At 31.9% G+C, this 20,901-nt stretch overlaps 1 protein-coding gene, 1 long non-coding RNA gene and 1 pseudogene across 3 annotated transcripts; 1 reads left to right on the top strand and 2 right to left on the bottom strand.

Annotated features, from left to right (window-relative positions):
- LOC114170126 overlaps nucleotides 1–11,730 on the bottom strand; it is a 37,682-nt pseudogene extending 25,952 nt beyond the window's left edge.
- LOC114169236 lies at nucleotides 2,027–5,294 on the top strand. Of its 2 annotated transcripts, XR_003600861.1 has the most exons (6): nucleotides 2,027–2,352; nucleotides 2,435–2,635; nucleotides 3,259–3,329; nucleotides 3,462–3,670; nucleotides 4,058–4,133; nucleotides 5,058–5,279. It is a non-coding gene; the product is annotated as an uncharacterized LOC114169236 (long non-coding RNA). The 2 variants fall into 2 exon arrangements; XR_003600860.1 differs by lacking the exon at nucleotides 3,259–3,329 and having other exon boundaries at nucleotides 5,058–5,294.
- A 3,959-nt stretch (nucleotides 11,731–15,689) lies between the features above and the next one.
- Nucleotides 15,690–19,020, bottom strand: LOC114169223 (MDIS1-interacting receptor like kinase 2-like). Its single transcript, XM_028054276.1, has 2 exons — nucleotides 16,287–19,020; nucleotides 15,690–16,187 (listed from the first exon to the last, which is right to left on the bottom strand). The coding sequence occupies exons 1-2, from the start codon at nucleotides 19,018–19,020 to the stop codon at nucleotides 15,823–15,825; spliced, it is 3,099 nt and encodes a 1,032-aa protein (XP_027910077.1). The 3' UTR covers nucleotides 15,690–15,822.
- Between the last annotated feature and the right edge of the window lie 1,881 nt (nucleotides 19,021–20,901).

Here is a 20,901-nt window from a genome sequence, read left to right as displayed (position 1 = left end):
GAGTAGGACTACGAGCGGGGAGGTTCGTAGAGGCAGGACCACGAGCGGGCAGGTTCGTGTGAGCATCATGTTCCCGAGTCCAAGGCTAACCGATTGTATGATTTAAAGACTGTTAAGTCTTGGGGTTAGGGTCTTGGCCAATAATTATAGATAATGAATAAGATGGGTAAACGATCTATCTTGTGATTATATGCTTGTTATTTTATTTTCTCAGCTCACCCTTTCTGTTTGTGTTTGACGATGATCGTGTGATTCGTTACACGGGAGCAGATGTTGATACAGGTGGTGCTGAGGATGTTCAGATGGCAGAGTGAGGGCTAGCAGGGGATTAGAGCTAGAGTTTTACTCATATGTATTTTATATTTTAAAAGCAAATTTTGGGAACTTGTAACTCTTTATGAATTCAGTTATGAGTTTTGGCGCACTATCTTAATAAATTGAAATTTTCCCACGTTGGGATTTTTATCGAGATGGCTATTAATGCAATTATTTATTTTAATATTTATTTTTAAGTAATATTCCTTAGGGATGTTACAGGTTGTCCTTGTTTTGTGTCCCGAAGAGTGAGAGCTATATGGTTTGTTGTCTTTGGCATGTACTATTGCTAGCTAGGGGTATATTCGTTGGATGTAACCTTTACGATGCACTTTTTTTAGATTATGAATACATATTAGATTCTACAGTTCGACACAAGATTTCAGATTTAAAAGCATTCAAGATTGTACAATCCAACACGTACAAATAAATATCGGACTACAGTCTGGAAAGCTTTTGAATATGAAATCTCATGCCAAATTGTAGAATCCAGTATTTTAAAAATCCCAAAACACATTATGGGTTGTGTGATTAAGTATGTCAAATTTTCACTACTTTACTTGCGGAGATAAATGTGTTGTCTAATATATGTAGATGGTGAGAACAAGGGGAGGTTAGTCTCAAGGAGAAGGTACATAAAGACTTACGACATCTATTCGTAGAAGGGACCATGAAGAAGTTTGTAAGCCCCAACAAACTTGACTAGGATAGACACTTAATGACTTTAATACATTCTAAAATGAGTTTATTTTCTAACTTAACCTTATAAAATTAACTTTTAAGATGATAATTGCACCCCAATTATATGTTATAATTTGACCTTATTCTTATTCGACGTGAGATCTTCAAGATATATAGCCTTTGCTATATTCATGATCACACACATTCATTCATGATTGTTTATATCTCAAATACAATTATTAGATCTTCATCATCAAAATCTTCAAACACCTTCATATAATCAACTTGATTAACTTTAATAATTTGGGTTGCAGTTATACATGAGGAATTTTAGTCCCTTATGAAAAATGAAATTTATGATTTAATGGAACTACCCTAAGGAACAAGGGTTGTAGGATGAAAATGGATCTACAAGAAAAAAGGTTGGAAATTCTAACTTTGAAATGTTTAATGTTGAAGTTAAACATTTTGCAGCATATTTGTGATGATGATATCAAGTACAAGATGCATCTAGCGGGAAAAGGGTATATAGTAAGAAAGTAGTGGATTTAAATGAAATCTTCTTGTCTATGGCATTCATGAACATTGAGTTGGATTAGGTTAAAAAGAAGATTGCCCTCCTCTTACCATTGGAAAAAAGATTATGTTAGGGTGATGGTTGAAGATACACTACAAAAATTCATGTATATAACGATGTTTTAAATACGACGGTTAATTAAAACTGTCGCTTTTCGCAGTATAATACGTCAGTTTGATAACAGCCATAATGTACATGTATAATATAACGTTTCTAACTACCATATTTTACATTATCATATTATATTTAAAGTTATGTCATTTTAAAATGCCACTTTATATAAAATATTATTTTTATAATTTTATGAAATTATTTCGTGTCTCATTTTTGTCTCAATACTTACTTTTTTTTTGTAAACTTTGTTCCCTCTTTTTGCTATTTCATTTTCCCACTCAACAATTTAATATATTTTTTAACTTTTCAAAAATTTTTAGTTTCCAAAATCACAGCCAAATGACTGAAACCATTACTCTCACTTCACTCTCTATGTTCACTCTCTCCCCGTTCGCCACTTTCTTCTTTCTGCGTTCACTCTCTCCCCGTTCGCCTCTTTCTTTCTCCTTTCTCCTTCATTTCACCCTAAATCACTTCACTCTCACGTTCCCTCACGTCTTCGTTTGCTCTCCGTTTCTCCTTTCTCCTTCCTTCGCCTCCATTTGCGCCTCAGTCCACGATTGCCGCCGTTCGCATTTGCTCGATTGGGTTATTCAACCTCGTTCTGAAGGAGAAAGGTTCGATTGCTCGCATTTGCGCCTCAGTCCACTCCTTTTCTGTTTCTGGTATGACATTCATCAAAGTATTGTTGCATTTTTTAATTTAATTTTGCTTATTTTTGATTTGAGTGGCCAATTGTACGATTAGGGTTTTCTGTTTGATTCCTTCGCGCGAATGTGAATTTGAGTGTGAATGTGAATGGGGAATCAGAAGCATAAGTGGACGCAAGACGAAGAAGACGCGCTCATCGCCGGAGTTGAAAAGCACGGTTTCGGAAAGTGGAAGAACATTCTCAAAGATCCCCAATTCGCCCCTTTTCTCACTTCTCGTTCCAACATCGACCTCAAGGTAAATCCTTTAACAACCAACACTTTTTTCTTTTCTTCAATCCTATTACAATTGGGTTAGGGTTCTTAAAACTCCCCCTCTTTCAGGACAAATGGCGAAATTTGAGCGTCACTTTCCATATGCAATTCTGTTATCGTTATCATGCTTTGTAGATCTTGAGATTTTAGTTCCAGTTGTTTTCTAAGGTTTCTGACTTACCAGAGCAGTCTTATTGGAGAAGTAATCAACATTTTTTTGTATGTCAAAGTATAAATATTTTGGGTGGTAACAACCGACTTGTTTGCATTGTTTTAAATTATCCCTTTGTGATCTTCACTATTTAAGATCAATTCTTGAACTCCAAGACCTTGATAATGGTTTTGTTATGATCTTTTAATAGTAGTATGTTTAGGCCCTGCTCCTTTTCTGTGGTGGAGAGGAGAATTGGAAAATTACTTTAATATGGTTTGTTTATTGCCTATATTATTTTTAAGCATTACCATTTTTATTTGAGAATGATATTTGCTAGGTAAATCATGTATTAAATTATCTTTCCACTAACATTGTCCATGAAAATAAAACTCCTAAACATGCTCTTTTTATTAATTTTACTTTTAAGCATGCATTAACTAATTTATTTGTAGGTCCAGAAGTACACTAAAAGATTAGTATGGGTTCTTCAATAGTATTTTTCAGCAGTCTCTTCGTGGACATGGTATTCCAATATGGTTGAATATATATTTTTATGTTCCTGAAAGGCTGCAAGAAGCTATATTTCTAATTTACAATTTTTCGTGTCATTTGATCTGTCTCTGATTTGGTGTGACACACATTTGATGTATAACAGATGGGGATGCCCTCTAGGCAAATTCCCATGGTCATATGAAGAAAAAGAGATTTACTATCTTGTGGAAGGAAAAGTGAAGGTGTGGGTTAAATGAATCAGTTCAAATTTCTGCTGGTGACTTTGTTGTGTTTCCCAAAGGGATGAGTTGCACTTGAGATGTGCCTGTTGGTGTGGACAAGCACTATAAATTTGAATAAATCCTATAAAAGGTGCATTTTAGCTTTCAAGATGCTATTCTTTTCTTCTGTTTTTCTCATGCTTTTTGTACATTTCACTTTGTTTAGTAACACAGCGTTAACAATGGAATGGGTTGGATTAAAGTTGATGGTAATATCTCAATTACCTTTTTCCACAGAAGCAATATTTGACATTTAATTATTGTTTAAAGGAGAGAATCAACAAAATGAATATTTCTCCACGGATAAAATATTCAAATATGTATATAATAAAGACACCAGAACATATATAAGAAACAACATTTAAGTTTTGTTTGCTTATTTTTCCACTCACACTTTATTTAATTATGTGAAATTATCTTACTAGTGTTGATTGTATATGTTAATGATTGGTGTGTCTGAACCATTTCAATTTTCCAGATCTAATCCAAGTGTTTTCTGAGTTACTAAGGCATATCAATTTCATACAACATAGCGATCAATTGGGTTTGAAACTGTAAGTGACATTGCTCCCATATTAGTTCAAGAATTCAATAAATTAGTATTATTTAATCTGTATGGTTATTTAGTTGTATTTTGGTAATTTTCATTTTAAAACTGTTATTTTCTAAATATAGTTTGTTTAAATCCTTATTGATTTCATTTTTAACAGTATATCTATAAATTAAGGAAAGATATATAGTTTATATAGTAACAATTACACAATCGTTTGTATAATAAGTTGATCAAACCAAAGGTCCCATCTATCATACATTGGACTTTCTTTTTCATATATTTTATTCGTTCTTCTCATGCATTCAAGGATCTAATCAGAGTTCCTTAAAGAAAAGTTATAGATTTGTTACATGTTCGTAGTAGGAGAAATACATTCTTATATGGGTGGGTGAAAGATATATAATTTGCTTATTCGTTATGACTACAACCTTTTTTCTTTTCATAAATTGTGATAAACATTTATGGACTTTTGATATGTATGTGCAGTGTTGAACCATTAATTTTTTTTTACACATTTACCAATATTTTGTATTTATGTTTTTCTTCATGCACCAAAATTGCACACACTCATGGACACACACATATGTGAACACTTTTGAAATTGTAATAAATCATATATTGACTATTGGTATATTTATGTAATTATAAAGCAATTAGTATTGTGATCTAAATCTTTGCACTTTATATATTTTTACACAATCGTCGTCATACCTGTGTTGTGTGTTGTACTACGTATCTTGGTTTCCATTTTAGGGATCTTTCTGTTCTTCTTTCAATAGGCTATAGGCCCCCCCTCCCACGGGGACTTTCCACGCAAGCAGAAATGTCATATTGAAGTTTATGTCTTGAAGCTTGTTTTTAGTATTGTAGGAGTAATCTACTCTTTACCCTTACTCATATATACTATATTATTTCTTCGTTGCAGGCACCATATATTGAAAGTGGTGTGCCATCTCTGCATGAAATACTAGGATCAAGTGGTGGAAGCAAAACACCTTAGACTTAGGACTTTTAATGTTGTCTTTTTTTCTTCCTTAGATGCTTGAATATTTTGGTACTCTTAATGTTGTCTTTTTTTTTTTTCCAAATGCTTGAATTGGTGCTTTGATGTAGTTATGTTATATTGACAATGAATCAATTTAGTTTATCAATTTCTATTTAATAGTGCTATAATTTTTTATATATTTTAAATTATCATGAAAAAATAATTTTATCGAATTATGAAAGTATAAGAAATATTAAAAAAGAATAAATAATTAAATATTAAAATTACGTCATTTGATACATTTGATAATGACGTAATTAATCTCAGAATAAATTGTAATTAATTAAATTGGTGACATTTAAAAATGTCATAATATAATGATAATAGTGTCAGTTTAAAGCGTCGTTTTTCACATTATATTTGTCATCCAGTAAAAATATTATGTCAGCTTTAACTGACGCTTTTTGCCTCTTTAAGTCGCCACTTTATACGTTGTATAAAATGACGGTTGTTGCGGCGGTTCATCTATAACTGCCGTATTATACTTTGTGACGGTAAGAATTATGACATTTCAGGAAACTGTCGCTCAAGTAAATAACGACAGTTAAAAATGACGTAAATTACAAAAATAAACGTCGGTATTTACATGTTTTTTTGTAGTGATATTCAATAATATAGTAAGCTCAAGTGCCAATACGTATAACCAGTGATGAAATCCAAGTAGTGGCTTACACTAGTGAAAAATGGGTTTATTATGACAAGTAAAACATGTTTACTATAATAGGTATTCTAACATCATAATTGCAGGAGTCATAGACAGTGGCGGAACTTGGATAAAAAATGTAGGGGTGCCAAATTAGATTTATTATATATAATTTGTTTTTAGTTAGAAAAAAAAAGACTCATCATCTTTTCTCTTTATTTCCTATGTTTAAAACAAGGACACATAATAGTAGAATTTTAAAAAATATTACTATCATTCGCTATTATATCATAATAACAAACCATGAATATTATTTTAGATAAGTCCTCCGTACCTCATCAATTTGATTTGGTGGTATTGTCAAATTTGAGGTCGTTTTTCCCAGATCGTGTTCTAATGAATTTTTAAATTCATTATATGTAAGTCTAAGAACTTTAGATATTTGTTTTAGATTGTCTTGAATGGTTGGTTTTCATGAAATTTCTCAAGTTCAGTTAATGTAAATGCATTTTTTTCATCTTTATCATAAACCTTCCTCTTTAAAAAAAAGAATCAATTTTTTTACTTTTTATCATAATCTTTCTAATGTAAATTTATCACCTATCGCATATCTAGAAAAACTAAAATTTATATTCACAAATCACAGTGCAAAACATAACAAAACTCATACCACTTTAATTGAATAAGTAACATTGTATAAATTCAAAATTTAAAAAAAAATACCATAGGCACCGAAGAACACAAAATCCCTAAATTTCATAATTAAGGCTTATAATAATTTGGGATGAATTATAAGTAGGGTTCATACCAATTTCATAAAAGAGTCCTTAAAATCATAATTAGGGTTTATATTAATTTGAGATAAACTTAATTTGGGAGAAGCATCCTAAAAAGAATCATAAATTTAATATACATAAATCATAATAAGATACTAATCTTGATATGTGAGAGATCATGTAAGAATGTATACTTCAATTTCAATCTATGTGTTTCTCAACCTTTATTTTCCAATCTATCTCTTTGTATTTATTTCTTTTCACACAATAATTTACAAAGATCTTATAGCCAGAAAAAAAAAGAAAAAATCTAATCTCTTTTATAAATCAATGTCTCTATTAATTTAATTTATTTTATTTTGTATTATAATATTTTATAATATAAATTTAATATAATATATAAATATAATTTTAAAAAAATAAAAAAATATATAAAAAAAATAAAAAAAAAGAATGGGGGAGTCGTGGCTCCCCTCTGTCACCATATAGTTCCGCCACTGGTCATAGAAAATATACACTTTCTATGACACTGCAAAAACCAACAATAGTAAGTCAGACTTATTATGATAGATATTTAAAAACCTAGTAAGTCCATTAATATTTGTTAAAGAAAATATCAAACAAGGTATGTTTTTAAATTGTATTTGTGTGTGTATTTATTAAAACCCAGAATAATTGTATATATAGTTCACACTCATTAATTATTTTTTTTAGTTAGCAGATCGATAAGCCTAACAAACCCATTTCCCAACCCTTGACCCATATTTTTCTCTTATTTGGGATCATGGATAAAGTGCAATGATGTGCTAACTCAATCAGCTTATTCTATTTCCAATGAAGTAGTAATTTCTATTGTAGAAGCAGTACACAACTCTACAGAAGATAAATTCTGGTTAAGCATCTCTCTTTGAACATAGAATGCTGGTCTTTTAGGCAAAGACACTATTTCACTCTTGTTCGCATGAACTGCACTGAACTGTAAAACAATTCAGATGAACTGAACTGTTATTCTTAAAAATAAACTGGACTGAACTGCACTGCACTATAATATAAACTGAACTGAACTGTTATAAACTGAACTATTTTATGAACTGCACTACGTCAGAACTGAACTGCACTATTTTTGGACTGAACTACACTAATTTTTAACTTAACTACATTGTTTTTGAACCGTTTTTGAACCGAATTGCACTGATTTTGAATAAACTTCACTCTTTTTGAACTGATTGTACTATTTTTGAACCGGATTGCATTGATTTTGAATTGAATTGCACTATTTTTGAACTGAATTACACTATTTTGAATCGAATTGCACTAATTACATATGATTGTACTACGCAATAATAATCTAAAGTTTATAATTTGAAAGTGCTTAGAAAATAATAATTGAAATATGCATCATACTTCAATACACCAATTAACATTTTATAATTTTTTAATTTATATTAAAGTTTTCCGTAACTTAAAATGTAATTAAAATATTAAAATTAATATAATAAATATAAATATTTGTATTAACTTATTTTTTATATTTTAAAATCTTATGTAATATTACTTTTTAGTTTTACAATATTTATTATGTTGCGTAAAATGTTTTAAAAGGATTTATTTTAGAAAATTCTCAAAATTAATATTTTTTTAACATTTATATTCATTAAAATTTGTGTGAAAAATTTTCTAGAAATTTTATGAAGTTTTAAAATTAATATTTTAAGAATTTTTTAAAATAAATTCTCTTTAAAAAAGTTAATGCCACGTAATAAATATTTTAAAACTAAAAAATAATATTCTATAAGATTTTAAAATAAAAATATGTTAGTACCAATATTTATATTTATTATACTAATTTCAATATTTAAGTTACAAAAAAATTAATATAAATAAAAAATTATAAAAATGTTAGCTGTCACAAAATTTAATTTTTAAAAATAACTTACGTAAAATCATAACATAAAAATAACATTACATAGTAAAATTCATTCAAAATAAAATAAGATATTGAATTAATTTATAATTTTTTAATAAATTAATTATAAATATTTTATATTTTTTTCAAAGAAAGAGTAAAGAAAAAAATTAAGACAAAATAAAATAAATTTTTCAATATGAAAGAGAAATAATAGAACGTAAGATGTAAAACATATAAGTCCAATTCTTATCCTAATACCAATATTTTATTTGAAGTATTTTGCTCTTTCAATCTACTATAGTTCAATAGTTAATTTAGTTAACTTAGTTATCTTAACATAAGTTTAATTTCTTAAAACTGAACTATTTTATAATACAATTCAATTATTATTATTATGAATAGTTTAGTATATTTTAGTTTAATATAGTACAATTAAGTATAGCTTAGTATAGTTTAGTAAATTATGTCCAGTCCTACATATAACCACTGAAAGAAGTATTAGATGAAAAATAAATTTTATTTACACGTTGATACAAAAATAAAAGAGAGATTTAGCAAGTTTACTATGTCCCAACAACCCTGTTCGTATTTGATATGGAGTCATGTTGGGTAAACATTCTAGCCATTCCAAAATCTGAAATTTTTGGATTCATCATGTTCTCATCAAGAAGTATGTTACTGGTTTTCAAGTCTCTGTGAATGACTTTGAGTCTTGAGTACTTGTGAAGATACAATAATCCTTGAGCAATTCCTTGTACTATGTTAAACCGCTTATTCCAGTCTAGTAATTTGCTTCTTGTGCAGTCTTCCCCTTTCATATTATAGTGATATGTACGTTAGAATGTATACTATACACATGTAAAAGGCAAAAATGACTTTCTTTACGATGATAAACATGAGTAACTATAGTAAATATATAGTAAGAAACAATTGCGGTTTAGAAAGATCAATGTTCACCTATATGTGTTTGGATAGCTGGATAATAATAAAAACAAATTTTATCTGTTTGTCATCCAAAACGACAGCTAATTAGATAATGATTAACACATTTCTCACCGAAAAGATAGAAATCAAAGCTTTTGTTGGGCATATACTCGTAAACTAGAATCTTCTCTTCTTCATGAATGCAGCAACCAAGTAGTTGAACAAGATTCATGTGCTGAAGTTCGCATATAAGTGTTAGTTCATTTTTAAACTCCACAATTCCTTGTGCAGAACTTCTTGCAAGTCTTTTTACAGCAACCACCTCTCCTGTCGGCAAAGTTCCCCTTTGAAATGAGAACACAAGGTGATTAGTCAAGTCCTCTGAAGCAAAGTTATGAACGCATAATTTGAGTAGTTTAAATCACCTTATAAACTGGTCCAAAACCTCCCTGTCCTAGCTTGTTTTCAGATGAAAATTCATTTGTGCCCGCCATAACCAACGTATAATCGAATACTTTTAAACCGTGTCCCTTTTTCAAATCATTTCGAAAATCGTCTATTAGAGAGAATTTCACCGCCATTTGTTTCCTTTTCTTCTCTGTTCAGATGAAAATGAGAAATATTAAAATATAGAAAGATGATCGGGAGATTATTCGACAATGAGTTTGAAGTATGTAACTACCTTGAAGAACATGTTTTCGTTTCTTTATGGCTAACAATAGAATGGATGTGCATGTTATCAGCAAAGTAGTTGCTATTATTGTACCTATCCATATCCACCTTTTTGTACCTGCGTACAATAATTAAAAATCTTCCAGTCAATTATTAATTTTATGGTTTTATAATTTTTTCAAAGCCATTGTTAAGCGTTATAGCATATGACTGTATTGTGTTTCTATATGGAGACCAAAGAGTGTCAAAAGAAGAAAACAATTTCAGCGCAATTCCCTGAAGATCCGCACTGAAGTTGTACAAACAAAACTATTCACTCTTCTTATGTAATGTAGGTTATGATTAGAATCAGTAGACTTTGCTGTAAATATTATAGGGTATGATTGGAATCATTAGAAATGAAAGTTTTTTTTGTGCATGAAAAATGAAATGAAGTTGGCATTAGACCTACCATGATGAAGAGGGGTTATGTTCCCTTTTGTTATCCAGTATGTAAAAGTCAACACCCGAAACGTCAACTATATAATCTTTGGACGAATTCCAATTATAGAATCTACATCCAGTTCCATCAGGGTAGATTTCGGTGAATCCATTGCAATTACAATCGCTCCAGCAAGCAGCCTCACAATCACTGTGACTAATATTCTGATTGTCATCATATGTTTTATTTTGGTAATTAAGGCGAAGACTCTTTTTGGTGAACACATCACCAGGACTCCTGCACTTAGGTATACCCTGCCAACTTTGGCACCCTCCTTCTGTGTTATATCCATAACACAAATCAGCCCTTGCAACATATCCCTCTTTATTATTGTAAGATAACCTCCCAGTATCCGAAAGGGACCACCAACGTGTAAGGTTTTCATTTGTAGATGTGAAAGAGAAGCTGTCTTCTTCCTCATTCGACACTATGGTGTAGATCAACACTACTTGTGCAACTCCTGGGATGTTCTCAAATCTATTGTTCCTCAGTTTCCCGCTTTTCCAACAAACGTTTCCTCGTCTTCTTATTATCAATTCTTGTTCCGTCGGTTCCCATTCAAGACTAAAGGCCCCTGGGGTCGCAAGCTCAATGGTGATCTGTGAAACAAGTAACCAACGCTGGCCTGTTTTGTGATTAACACCTAACTTCATGGTGGGGACCTAAGTTTCAGTGAGGTAATCAAAACTCTGCCACAGAAGAATGTTTGTCCCATTGGGGTGAAGGTGTTGAAGCACAAAGTTCCCTGTGTCCAACAAAGTAGCCACAGTGTTGCTGATAGGTTGAGGAGGAGAATACAAAATTATTGGTTTCTTCACAGATCCAGATTCTATTTTCAGCACGCCTGAGAAGTTTAGGGACAGAACTGCATCACTCTGGTCGACCGATTGTTCTCTATTACCCTCCCAAACTATCTGATTGTCATATGCACTTTGGACTGCCAAGTAAGTAAAATCTTCATCCGGAATTATAATCGAATAAAATTCAAGAAAATATTTGCGACTCTTTGAATATAGTAATGGTGAAGAATAATTCAGTGTATCACCGGGCTTTAAACTGTCATCTGCTGCGTGAACATGAACAGAAGAACTCCAACACAACCACAAGTGCATGAAAGCAAGCAGAAGTTTCTGTAAGATAAGCCTCATAGGATGCTTTAAATATGGAAAGGCTAATCTGTGAGAGGGTGCTTTGCGAAGGAATGAGAGAGTGATACTATATATGTGGGTAAGTTGAAATAGTATGCATGTATTTTTTAAGTCTAATTTTTTGTTATACTGCTGCCACTTAAATTAAACATATATATGATCAAATGGGAAATGATTAATTGACTACTTTTTTCTTACTACTTCTTTTTTCTTACTGCTTCTCTTACCACCTAATGTGGATTTAACCTTTGCATTTTAATTTTAACTTTTAATTTACTTTTAAGCTGTAGAAGTGTAAGAGAAAATAAAAAAAAGTCCATTCCGCGCGTGAGTAATCTTTTAGGTAAAAAATCCCCATTCTCTTAGGTATTTTGGAAGTTGCCATTTTTGGGACCTCATTTTTTCGCACCCACCAAGTTTCATAAAACCCATTTTCCATTCTTTGCTGAACATTGCAAACCATAAGGTAAGAAAACGAAGCCCCTTTCCTACTATGCACACTGCAACCCATAAAGCTAGTGAATGAAGCCCCTCCCATTTTTGAACGAAGGAGATTTTGCACATAATAAAGTTGACAAATTTTGGAAGTCATGAGAACACACAATTGTCTCCGTTACAAAAAGGGTGAATCCTAGTTGTGCACACCAATACCAAAACTAATCCCACTCTTCTAAACCAAGTGTAAGTTCATTTGGAAAAAAACTAACCTTCAATATTTTAAAACTTATCTTGCAACCCAAGCGCAATTATGATGTAACCCATGAAGGAGTTTTTGCATAAAAAAAGTTGACAAATATTGGAAGTGCATAAGAACACACAAATCTCTCCCCTACTAAAAGGGTGGACTTCAACTATGCACACAAATACCAGACCCTATCCCACTTATTATAAACCCAGTGTAAGTTCCTTTGGGAAAAAACTAATCTGCATTATTCTTAAATTTATCTATAACTCAAAAGCAATTAAGGTGTAACCCACGAATGATTTTTTGCACAAAATAAAATTGACAGATTTTGGAAGTGCATGAGAACACACAATTTTCTCCCTTACTAAAAGGGCGGACATCAGCTGTGCACATCAATACCAGACTCCATCCCACTTCTTCTAAACCATGTGTAAGTTCATTTAGGGAAAAACTAGCCTGCAATATTTTTAAACTTATGTTGCAACCCAAGAATAATTAAGGTGTAACCTACGAATGCGTTTTCGCACAAAATAAAATTGTTAGATTTTGAAAGTGCATGAGAACACACATTTTTTTTCCCTTACTAAAAGGGTGGACCTCAATTGTGCATACCAATACTAGACTCCATTCCGCTTCTTCTAAACCAAGTGTAAGTTCATTTAAGGAAAAACTAGTCTGCAACATCTTTAAACTTATCTTGCAACCCAAGAGCAATTAAGGTGTAACCCACAAAGGAAGTTTTTGCACAAAGTAAAATTGACAGATTTTGGAAGTGCATAAGAACACACAATTTTCACCATTACTAAAAGGGTGGACACCAGCTGTGCACACCAATACCAGACTCCATCCCACTTCTTCTAAACCAGTGTAAGTTCATTTAGGGAAAAAACTGGCCTGCAACATTTTTAAACTTATGTTGCAACCCAAGAGCAATTAAGGTGTAACCTACAAAAGAGTTTTTGCACAAAATAAAATTGACAAATTCTTGAAGTGCATGAGAACACACAATTCTCTCCCTTACTAAAAGGGTGGACCCGAGCTGTGCACACAAATACCAGACCCCATCCCATTTCTTCAAAACTGGGTGTAAGTTCATTTGGGGAAAAACTAGCCTGCAACATTTTTAAATTTATCTTGCAACCCAAGAGCAATTAAGGTGTAACCCACGAAAGTGCTTTTGCACAAATTAAAATTGACAGATTTTGAAATTATATAAGAACACACAATTCTCCCTCTTACAACCTAATCCTATGTGACGAAGTAAATCAATAACAATATTCACCTCTGCAAAACCCCCAATGTCTTGTGCATCGGACGAACAAAAATTATGACCAAAACCCTTCGTTTAGGGCTTGCAAAATTCAGTCCAAAGAAAAGAAGGGTAGAAGGTTTATGGTTTGTAATGTAATGAGTACAACAAAAAGGGGCTTCGTTTGCTAGCTTTATGGGTTGCAATGTGCTGATTAGAAGGGAAGGGGCTTTGTTTTCTTACCTTATGGGTGACAATGTTCAAAGAAGAAGGGAAAAATGGGTTATGTGTGAAGTTTCTAGGTGGGTGCGAAGAAATGGGGTCCGAAAGTGGCAGCTTCTAAAAAGCCTAATAGAATGGAGATTTTCTGTCCAAAAGATCACCCACGAGCGGAATGGAATGTACTTTTTTATTTCCACTAACACTTTTACAACTTAAAAGTATATTAAAAGTTAAAATTAAAATGCAAAAGTTCAATCCACGTTAGGTGGTAAGAGAAGTGATAAAAAAAAGTAGTTACCTGATATTTTCCTTTTGCAAACGTTAATAGAAGGCAGGTTTTGTAAGGTGCACCAATCCCAAAACAAGCAAAACTCTAACCTGTTCAACCACACATTTCAAGCATTAATATAGTAACTGTTTCATCAGCTAAAAGCATTAAAGAATTAATGATGTACCCTTTATTTTGCAAGGGCATCTGCATAAAAATTACTCTCTATGAAGATGTTTGGTGGACTGATATGGAATGAATCCTCTGACTAAAGGCTTCAACCAATGAAATATTTTTCTAAGTATATTTTGTTTTGTTTCAAATAGAGAAGGAAACCAAACCAAAGGAGGAGATAGACACTACAAAAGAAATTAGGTAGACCCTAGGACAATAAGAGAATCAGATAAGGTGCTTGACTGAGTTATTAAGGATTTGTATGTTTTATTTGAGTGAATTGAAGGTGTGAAATAGAAGGGAAACAACACTTTCCATTTTGAATATCCACAGTCAAAATTAATGCTATTCTGTCTTTCAACCAGAGGCTATGCAGCATATCTTAAATGCTGTTGTTGTCAAGAATTGGAATCAAATGCAGAACTCAATTTCTTTTAAAGATAACTGTTTCATGTACTATGCATTTTACAAGAAAAATGCTAGATAACACGATAGTTAATTACACAAACTACATATGAATCTGATTGATTCATAATGATATAAAACTGTTTATTTTTGTATGTTTAAATGAATCTGATCAAACACTAATAAAAAACTGTGTTATTCTATCATCAACTTCATTTAATTACTTTGTATATACTCTATATTTCACTGTTTTAAGATTTTCTTACACAATTTAATTGCAACAAATATATACAACTATTTTAACATTTTTTTTTAATTTATTAGTTTTAATTTGAGTTTCAATATCTTTAAAAGAAATTAGCTATAATTTAAAATAAATTATATCGCTATACAATCTTTTAATTAATATAAGTATAAATTTAATTTATAATTTAAAATGTTTACTTTTTACAACTTTTAACTATAATATGTTTTTTACGTTTAAATTTATTTATTTATTCTAATTTTAATTATATAATAAAATACTAATTCATATAATTATTGATATTCTAATTTGTTAAATTAGATTACCCCAAATTTCTTAACAAAATTATTTTATTGTACCCATCTTATCTCATTATATAATACTGTGTAAAGACATTATTGACCCTAATCTAACAAAAATATCTAATTGAATCGTTTTAAAAAAAATTAAAACTTAATTGGAAAAAAAATAAAAAGACCAAAATTAAATAATTAAAATGAATATGAGGAAAAAATAATGATTTTAGCCTTTCAGCATAAATTAAATATATTTATTACAAATAAAACATTGGGTAAAAATTAGATACATACTTGTGGTAAAAAACCATTTATGATTTTCTCCAAACTTCTATTTCTAGACAGCTAAAGATAAACGATAGATAAAACATGCAAAAATTTATTTTGCAAGATATTGATATATAATGTATACTGATAAAATTTCATAACTTAAACAATTTATTGCCCACCACCAATTTATTGCCAAATATTTCCAAACAACACATGATAAGCAGCATGAGAGAGGAAAAAAGAACTCTAAACTTATTGGAACACACAAGGAAACCATGTTCAATAATTTTGAAGTTGTCCAAGAACAATGGTGTTGAGTGTATCCCTCGTTAAAGGTGACTTAGGCATCACAAACTTGTTATAAACATCTTCCATGGTTGGACGAGAAAGTGGTCTTTCATTCAAACAAGCAAATGCCACTTTTGCAATGATTACCACCTCCTTAACAACTGGCATCACTGGAAAAGGTAATCGTTGGTCCATCACATCCTTCAATAGCAAATTAGCTGTTACTGATGTTGAAGATGGTGAATGCATCAAAGAAATCAAATCTCCTGGGTGATTTCCGATTATTATTTCCAAACAGAGCACCCCAAAACTGAACACATCACATTTCTCATTCACTTCCATTGTATAAGCAAGCTCTGCATATGCATGAAATGATGTTACACAAAAGGTGGCAATGCTTATTATTGAAACAAATGAAGAGTTTCTTAAGATGGAAAAGAGTTAAAGGGCCTAACCTGGTGCAGCATATCCATAAGTGCCTGCAAACGAAGTTAAATTACGTGAATTAGGATTTAGAATCTTTGCTGTTCCAAAGTCAGATAAGCGAGCTTCATATTCCAAATCTATGAGAACATTCTTGCTTGATATGTCACGATGAACAATAGGAGGAGAGCAACCATGGTGCATATGATACAAAGCATTTACCACACCTTTAACAACGTTAACCCTCTTATTCCAATCAAACATTGATGCATGTGTGTCGTTGTTTAGTACTTTGTCCAAGCTGCCACCTTCTACGAACTCATAAACCAAGAAACAATAGCGTGGATGTTCACAAAACCCATGCAACTTCACAATGTTACGATGTTTGATTTCTGTCAGGGTTCGAACTTCAGATGTAAAAGCCTTAAAATCAACAATTTCACTGTCAACTTCAACCTGAAGTTTCTTCACAGCAACAATCTGGCCAGAGGGTAAGATGGCCTTGTAAACACCTCCAAACCCTCCTTTTCCGATGAGATATCTTTCATCGAAATTATTCGTTGCTTCGATGATTGTTTCATGCACTATTTTCCCATCATAATGCAATATAGAAAAAAGATCTCCATTTTTTTCTTCTCTCTCTTGCTTTTTGATTTTTCTTGCTTTTTGCCGATGAATGTATAGTGAAACTCCAACAACAAATAATGCACCCAAAGTAAGGAAGAGTAACATCTTGGTCTTCTTACGATGAGGATTGTGACTCAACAACTGCGGGCAAGGCATCAGCCCAGAAGCATAGCCACACAAGTTTTTGTTGTTCTGCAATGCTTGAAATGGAGCCTTAAGGAAGGCTCGATTGTTAGGAATTGGACCCTCTAATTGGTTATTAGATATGTCAACGTTTGTCAAACTGAGCATATCCTTAAAACTTGAGGAAATGTTTCCGCTGAGATTGTTGTGGGAGAGGTTCAAGTTTTCCAACATCTTCAATTTTCGAAGTGTTGCTGGAATTTTTCCATTCAACAAATTCCAACTAAGATCAAGTTCTCGAAGATGTTGCAGTTGGCTAAATTCAGACGGAATGCTTTCATTTAATTTGTTATGGCTTAAGTTCAAGTGATTTAACTTGAGCAACCTTCCGAGGTGTTTTGGGATTGGACCACTTAAAACATTTGTTGAAAGATCAAAGATCCGAAGTTGCTTTAAGGAACCAATTTCGATGGGAATGTTGCCTGAAAGATTGTTGTTACTTATGGAGAGTTCAAACAACTGGGTCAAGTTCCCAAGTTCTTTTGGAATGTTTCCCGTTAGGCTGTTTGAAGAAAGTTTAAGCCTTTGTAATTTAGGTGCCTGGCCTAACTCTGGGGGTATACCACCGAATAATCTGTTGTATGAGATAACCAGGCTTGTGAGATTATGACATTTGACCCAATTTGATGAAAGGTGACCGTTGAACGCATTTCTACTCAGATCAATGTAGTCCAAATTTGGATACATACCAAAATCATTAATGTTTCCCGTCAACATATTTTCTGCAAGGCTGAGCCTTTTAAGACTAGAGCAGTTCTTCAAACTTGATGGAATTGGGCCAGTGAAACGATTTTCATTGGCTGAAAAATTTGAAAGTGACCCTCCAAGGCAAATATATTGTGGCAAAGGGCCAGTGAAATGATTAGAGCTTAGTTGTAAATTTACTAAATTGGTAAGGTTACTTGTTGCTGCTGAGAAATTTCCGGTAAGTTTGTTCACATAAAGTAATAGGACGGTAAGCTTAGTCACATTTCTGAAGGTAGAGGGAATAGGTCCAGAAAGTTTGTTTTGTGCAAGGTTAAGCTTTTCTAGATTGACCAAGTTTCCTATGGAAGCAGGAATTGAACCAGAAAGCTTGTTTTCAGATATGGACAGTTCGACGAGCTTTGTCAAGTTTCCAAGAGAGGAAGGAATTGACCCCTGTAGTTGATTACGAGTGAGCTGAAGTTTCATCAGATTAGCCAGGTCTCCTATGGAAGAAGGGATTGGCCCAGAAATATGATTTTTTAACAATTTGATTGTTGTGAGATGATGAAGTCCTCCCAAATCCTCAGGGATAGGACCAGAGAGAAGGTTGTTAAAGAGGATAAGTTCTTGTAAATTTGTCAAGTTTCTTAGTGAAGGGATTGTACCAGAGAGATGGTTGGATGATAAATCAAGTGTAACAAGATTTGTCAACATTCCTATTGTGAGGGGGATGGAACCAGAAAGTTGATTTGTTCTCAAGAACAGATACTCCAAGTTATGCAGTGCCCCTATTTCTTGGGGGATGGAATCACTAAAGTAATTATGATCCATTCTCAACTCAGAAAGTTTGGACATGTTACCAAGTTGACGAGGAATAGGTCCACCGAGGTTGTTGTAACTTACATGAAACCTCAGAAGCTTAGGAAAGGATGAGAAGTTTAGATTGAGAAGTGTACCTCTTAGTCCAAGGTTTTGAAGATTTATAGTGCTGATAGAGTTGGATTCATCACAAACTATGCCCTTCCACTTGCAAGGGCTAGTGAAAGTAGACCAAGAAGACAAGGAAACCTGGCTTTGGTTATCAAGGCTGGCTTTCCACTTCAATAGAGCACTTGCTTCAATGTTTTTATCTTCGACAGCTTCATGGCCAAACATAACAGTACCGTTGGATAAAGAAACACCAGAAACTTCCGAGGAAGAGAACCTTAAAAGTGAGAAGAAAAAGGTGACGAGAATAAACTGAAATGTTACAAGCTTTGTTAACATCATGTTGGACTTTGAGGTAAGAGATGAATGCTCACAAAATGGTGTTTTTCCTTTCTGCAGCACTATGTAGTGCAATTGTTGTATTCCTCTCGTCAAGTAGGGTCCATTACTTGAATACTACTGTTTGCTTGAAAAATAGCATGCAGCGAAAAACAGTGTCGTTAATGAAGAGTTCATCTTCAACTTTGCAATTTTATGCTACACCAACTTACTGCTCCTTCATTGTATCTAACACGATTTCCATTCCTTTAAATTTATGCTACACGAATAATGGTCGACATAATAATTTTATGGTACACGAATTTATTTGACATTACTTTTTAATCCAAAATCCCAAAATCATAAAATAACGTAGTTATAATTTCTTTTTATCTTATATAATGTTTAATTTTATCTGATGTATCTGAAATGTGAGTTTGACTGAATCATGTTTGCAACGTATCAACCTTCGTACCATACTTGAACGTTAGATAGTAACACAAGTACATTCACGTTTATTGACTGTACATGAATAGCTTTGTTCAGAACAACTTTACAACTAAAATAGTTTCACCATTTATGAGAATATACGATCCATATCAGCAACATTGGTGAGAAGAGAACATCTGTTTCTGTAGTTTGTTGATTCATTAATTTTGATGAGGTACCAATATTTATTTTCACGTGCTAGAATGAATAGAAAGACAGGTTCCTTAGTTGCAGGACTCAACTTTAAAGTAACACCAATGAATCCATCAATCCATAAGATAATTATTATGTTGACCACACATTTCACACTCACCAAACATCTAATGACAAAATAGAAATCACATATTTTATTTCTGCAAGAGGAAATTTGAACTGCCATTCATTTCGACACATCATTTTCAATTCACAGAATGAATTGCACCTATCACCATCAAAACCTGTTGGTTCCTCTCCGACCAAATTCATCAGTTTTTTTTTTCTTTAATTTATATAACTTTTTAAAAGTTTAAAATCAAAACTTTATATCAAATAATAAAATTAGCTATCTTATAATTTCAGCAGAATTAAAGATTTGAAAATCAAACAATCTTTTTTATTTTCTATTTTTTATGGACAATGATACTATGACTCCTATATTTTATTCTTATCCTTTATTTTTTAATGTGACTTAGTATGTATCATTGATTATTGTACCACTATCTTTTTCTTTTAAAAATTCAATTATCCACACTAAATCACCTTAAAAAATAGAAGATAAAAGTCAAAAAAATAGGAGTAGTCAAATTATATTTTTTTTTAATTTTCTATTGTCCTATATATCCATCCTACTACCGAAAGGGTTGTTCAAATACAATCATCAATTTTATCAGATAACAAAAATTACATGTCATTAAGTTTTAGGAATGATGCATTAACAGTACCAAATTTATTATAACAAAAGGAAAAGAAAAATGGTGCATTATTGATCATATGCTATTTCTTTTGTCATTATTCATTGAGAAATGTTAACAGCCAAACAACCATAGATCTGGACCAGAAATTTTCAATTATGTGTGTACCTTTTGCCAATTAAGATGAACACCTTTCAACAAATTATAGCTCACATGCCTTATTTAATCAAGTATGCGGGTACGTTTGGTAATATATTAATTTGTTTTGTAGTCTTTTAGCTATTATTTTATAAATGAATTTTAGAAATTATTTTCAAATATTAATCACTATTTTTTACTTCATCATAAATTTAGTCTATTTTAGTTTTAAATAAGATACATGGTCTTCCTACTTTTAGAAAAAATATATAATTTTGATCCAATCTTTAGTTTTGTATAAATTATTTACTTTATACTTAATTACTTAAACCATGCTATTATGATATCTTAAATGAATGTAGTAAGTCCAAAGTTCCTGAATCTAAGG

The sequence above is a fragment of the Vigna unguiculata genome, chromosome 11 (assembly GCF_004118075.2).
Source record: "Vigna unguiculata cultivar IT97K-499-35 chromosome 11, ASM411807v1, whole genome shotgun sequence".
In the NCBI taxonomy this organism is placed as follows: domain Eukaryota; kingdom Viridiplantae; phylum Streptophyta; class Magnoliopsida; order Fabales; family Fabaceae; genus Vigna; species Vigna unguiculata.
Note: the sequence above shows the minus strand (reverse complement) of the source record. Positions and strands in the feature narration are given on the sequence as shown.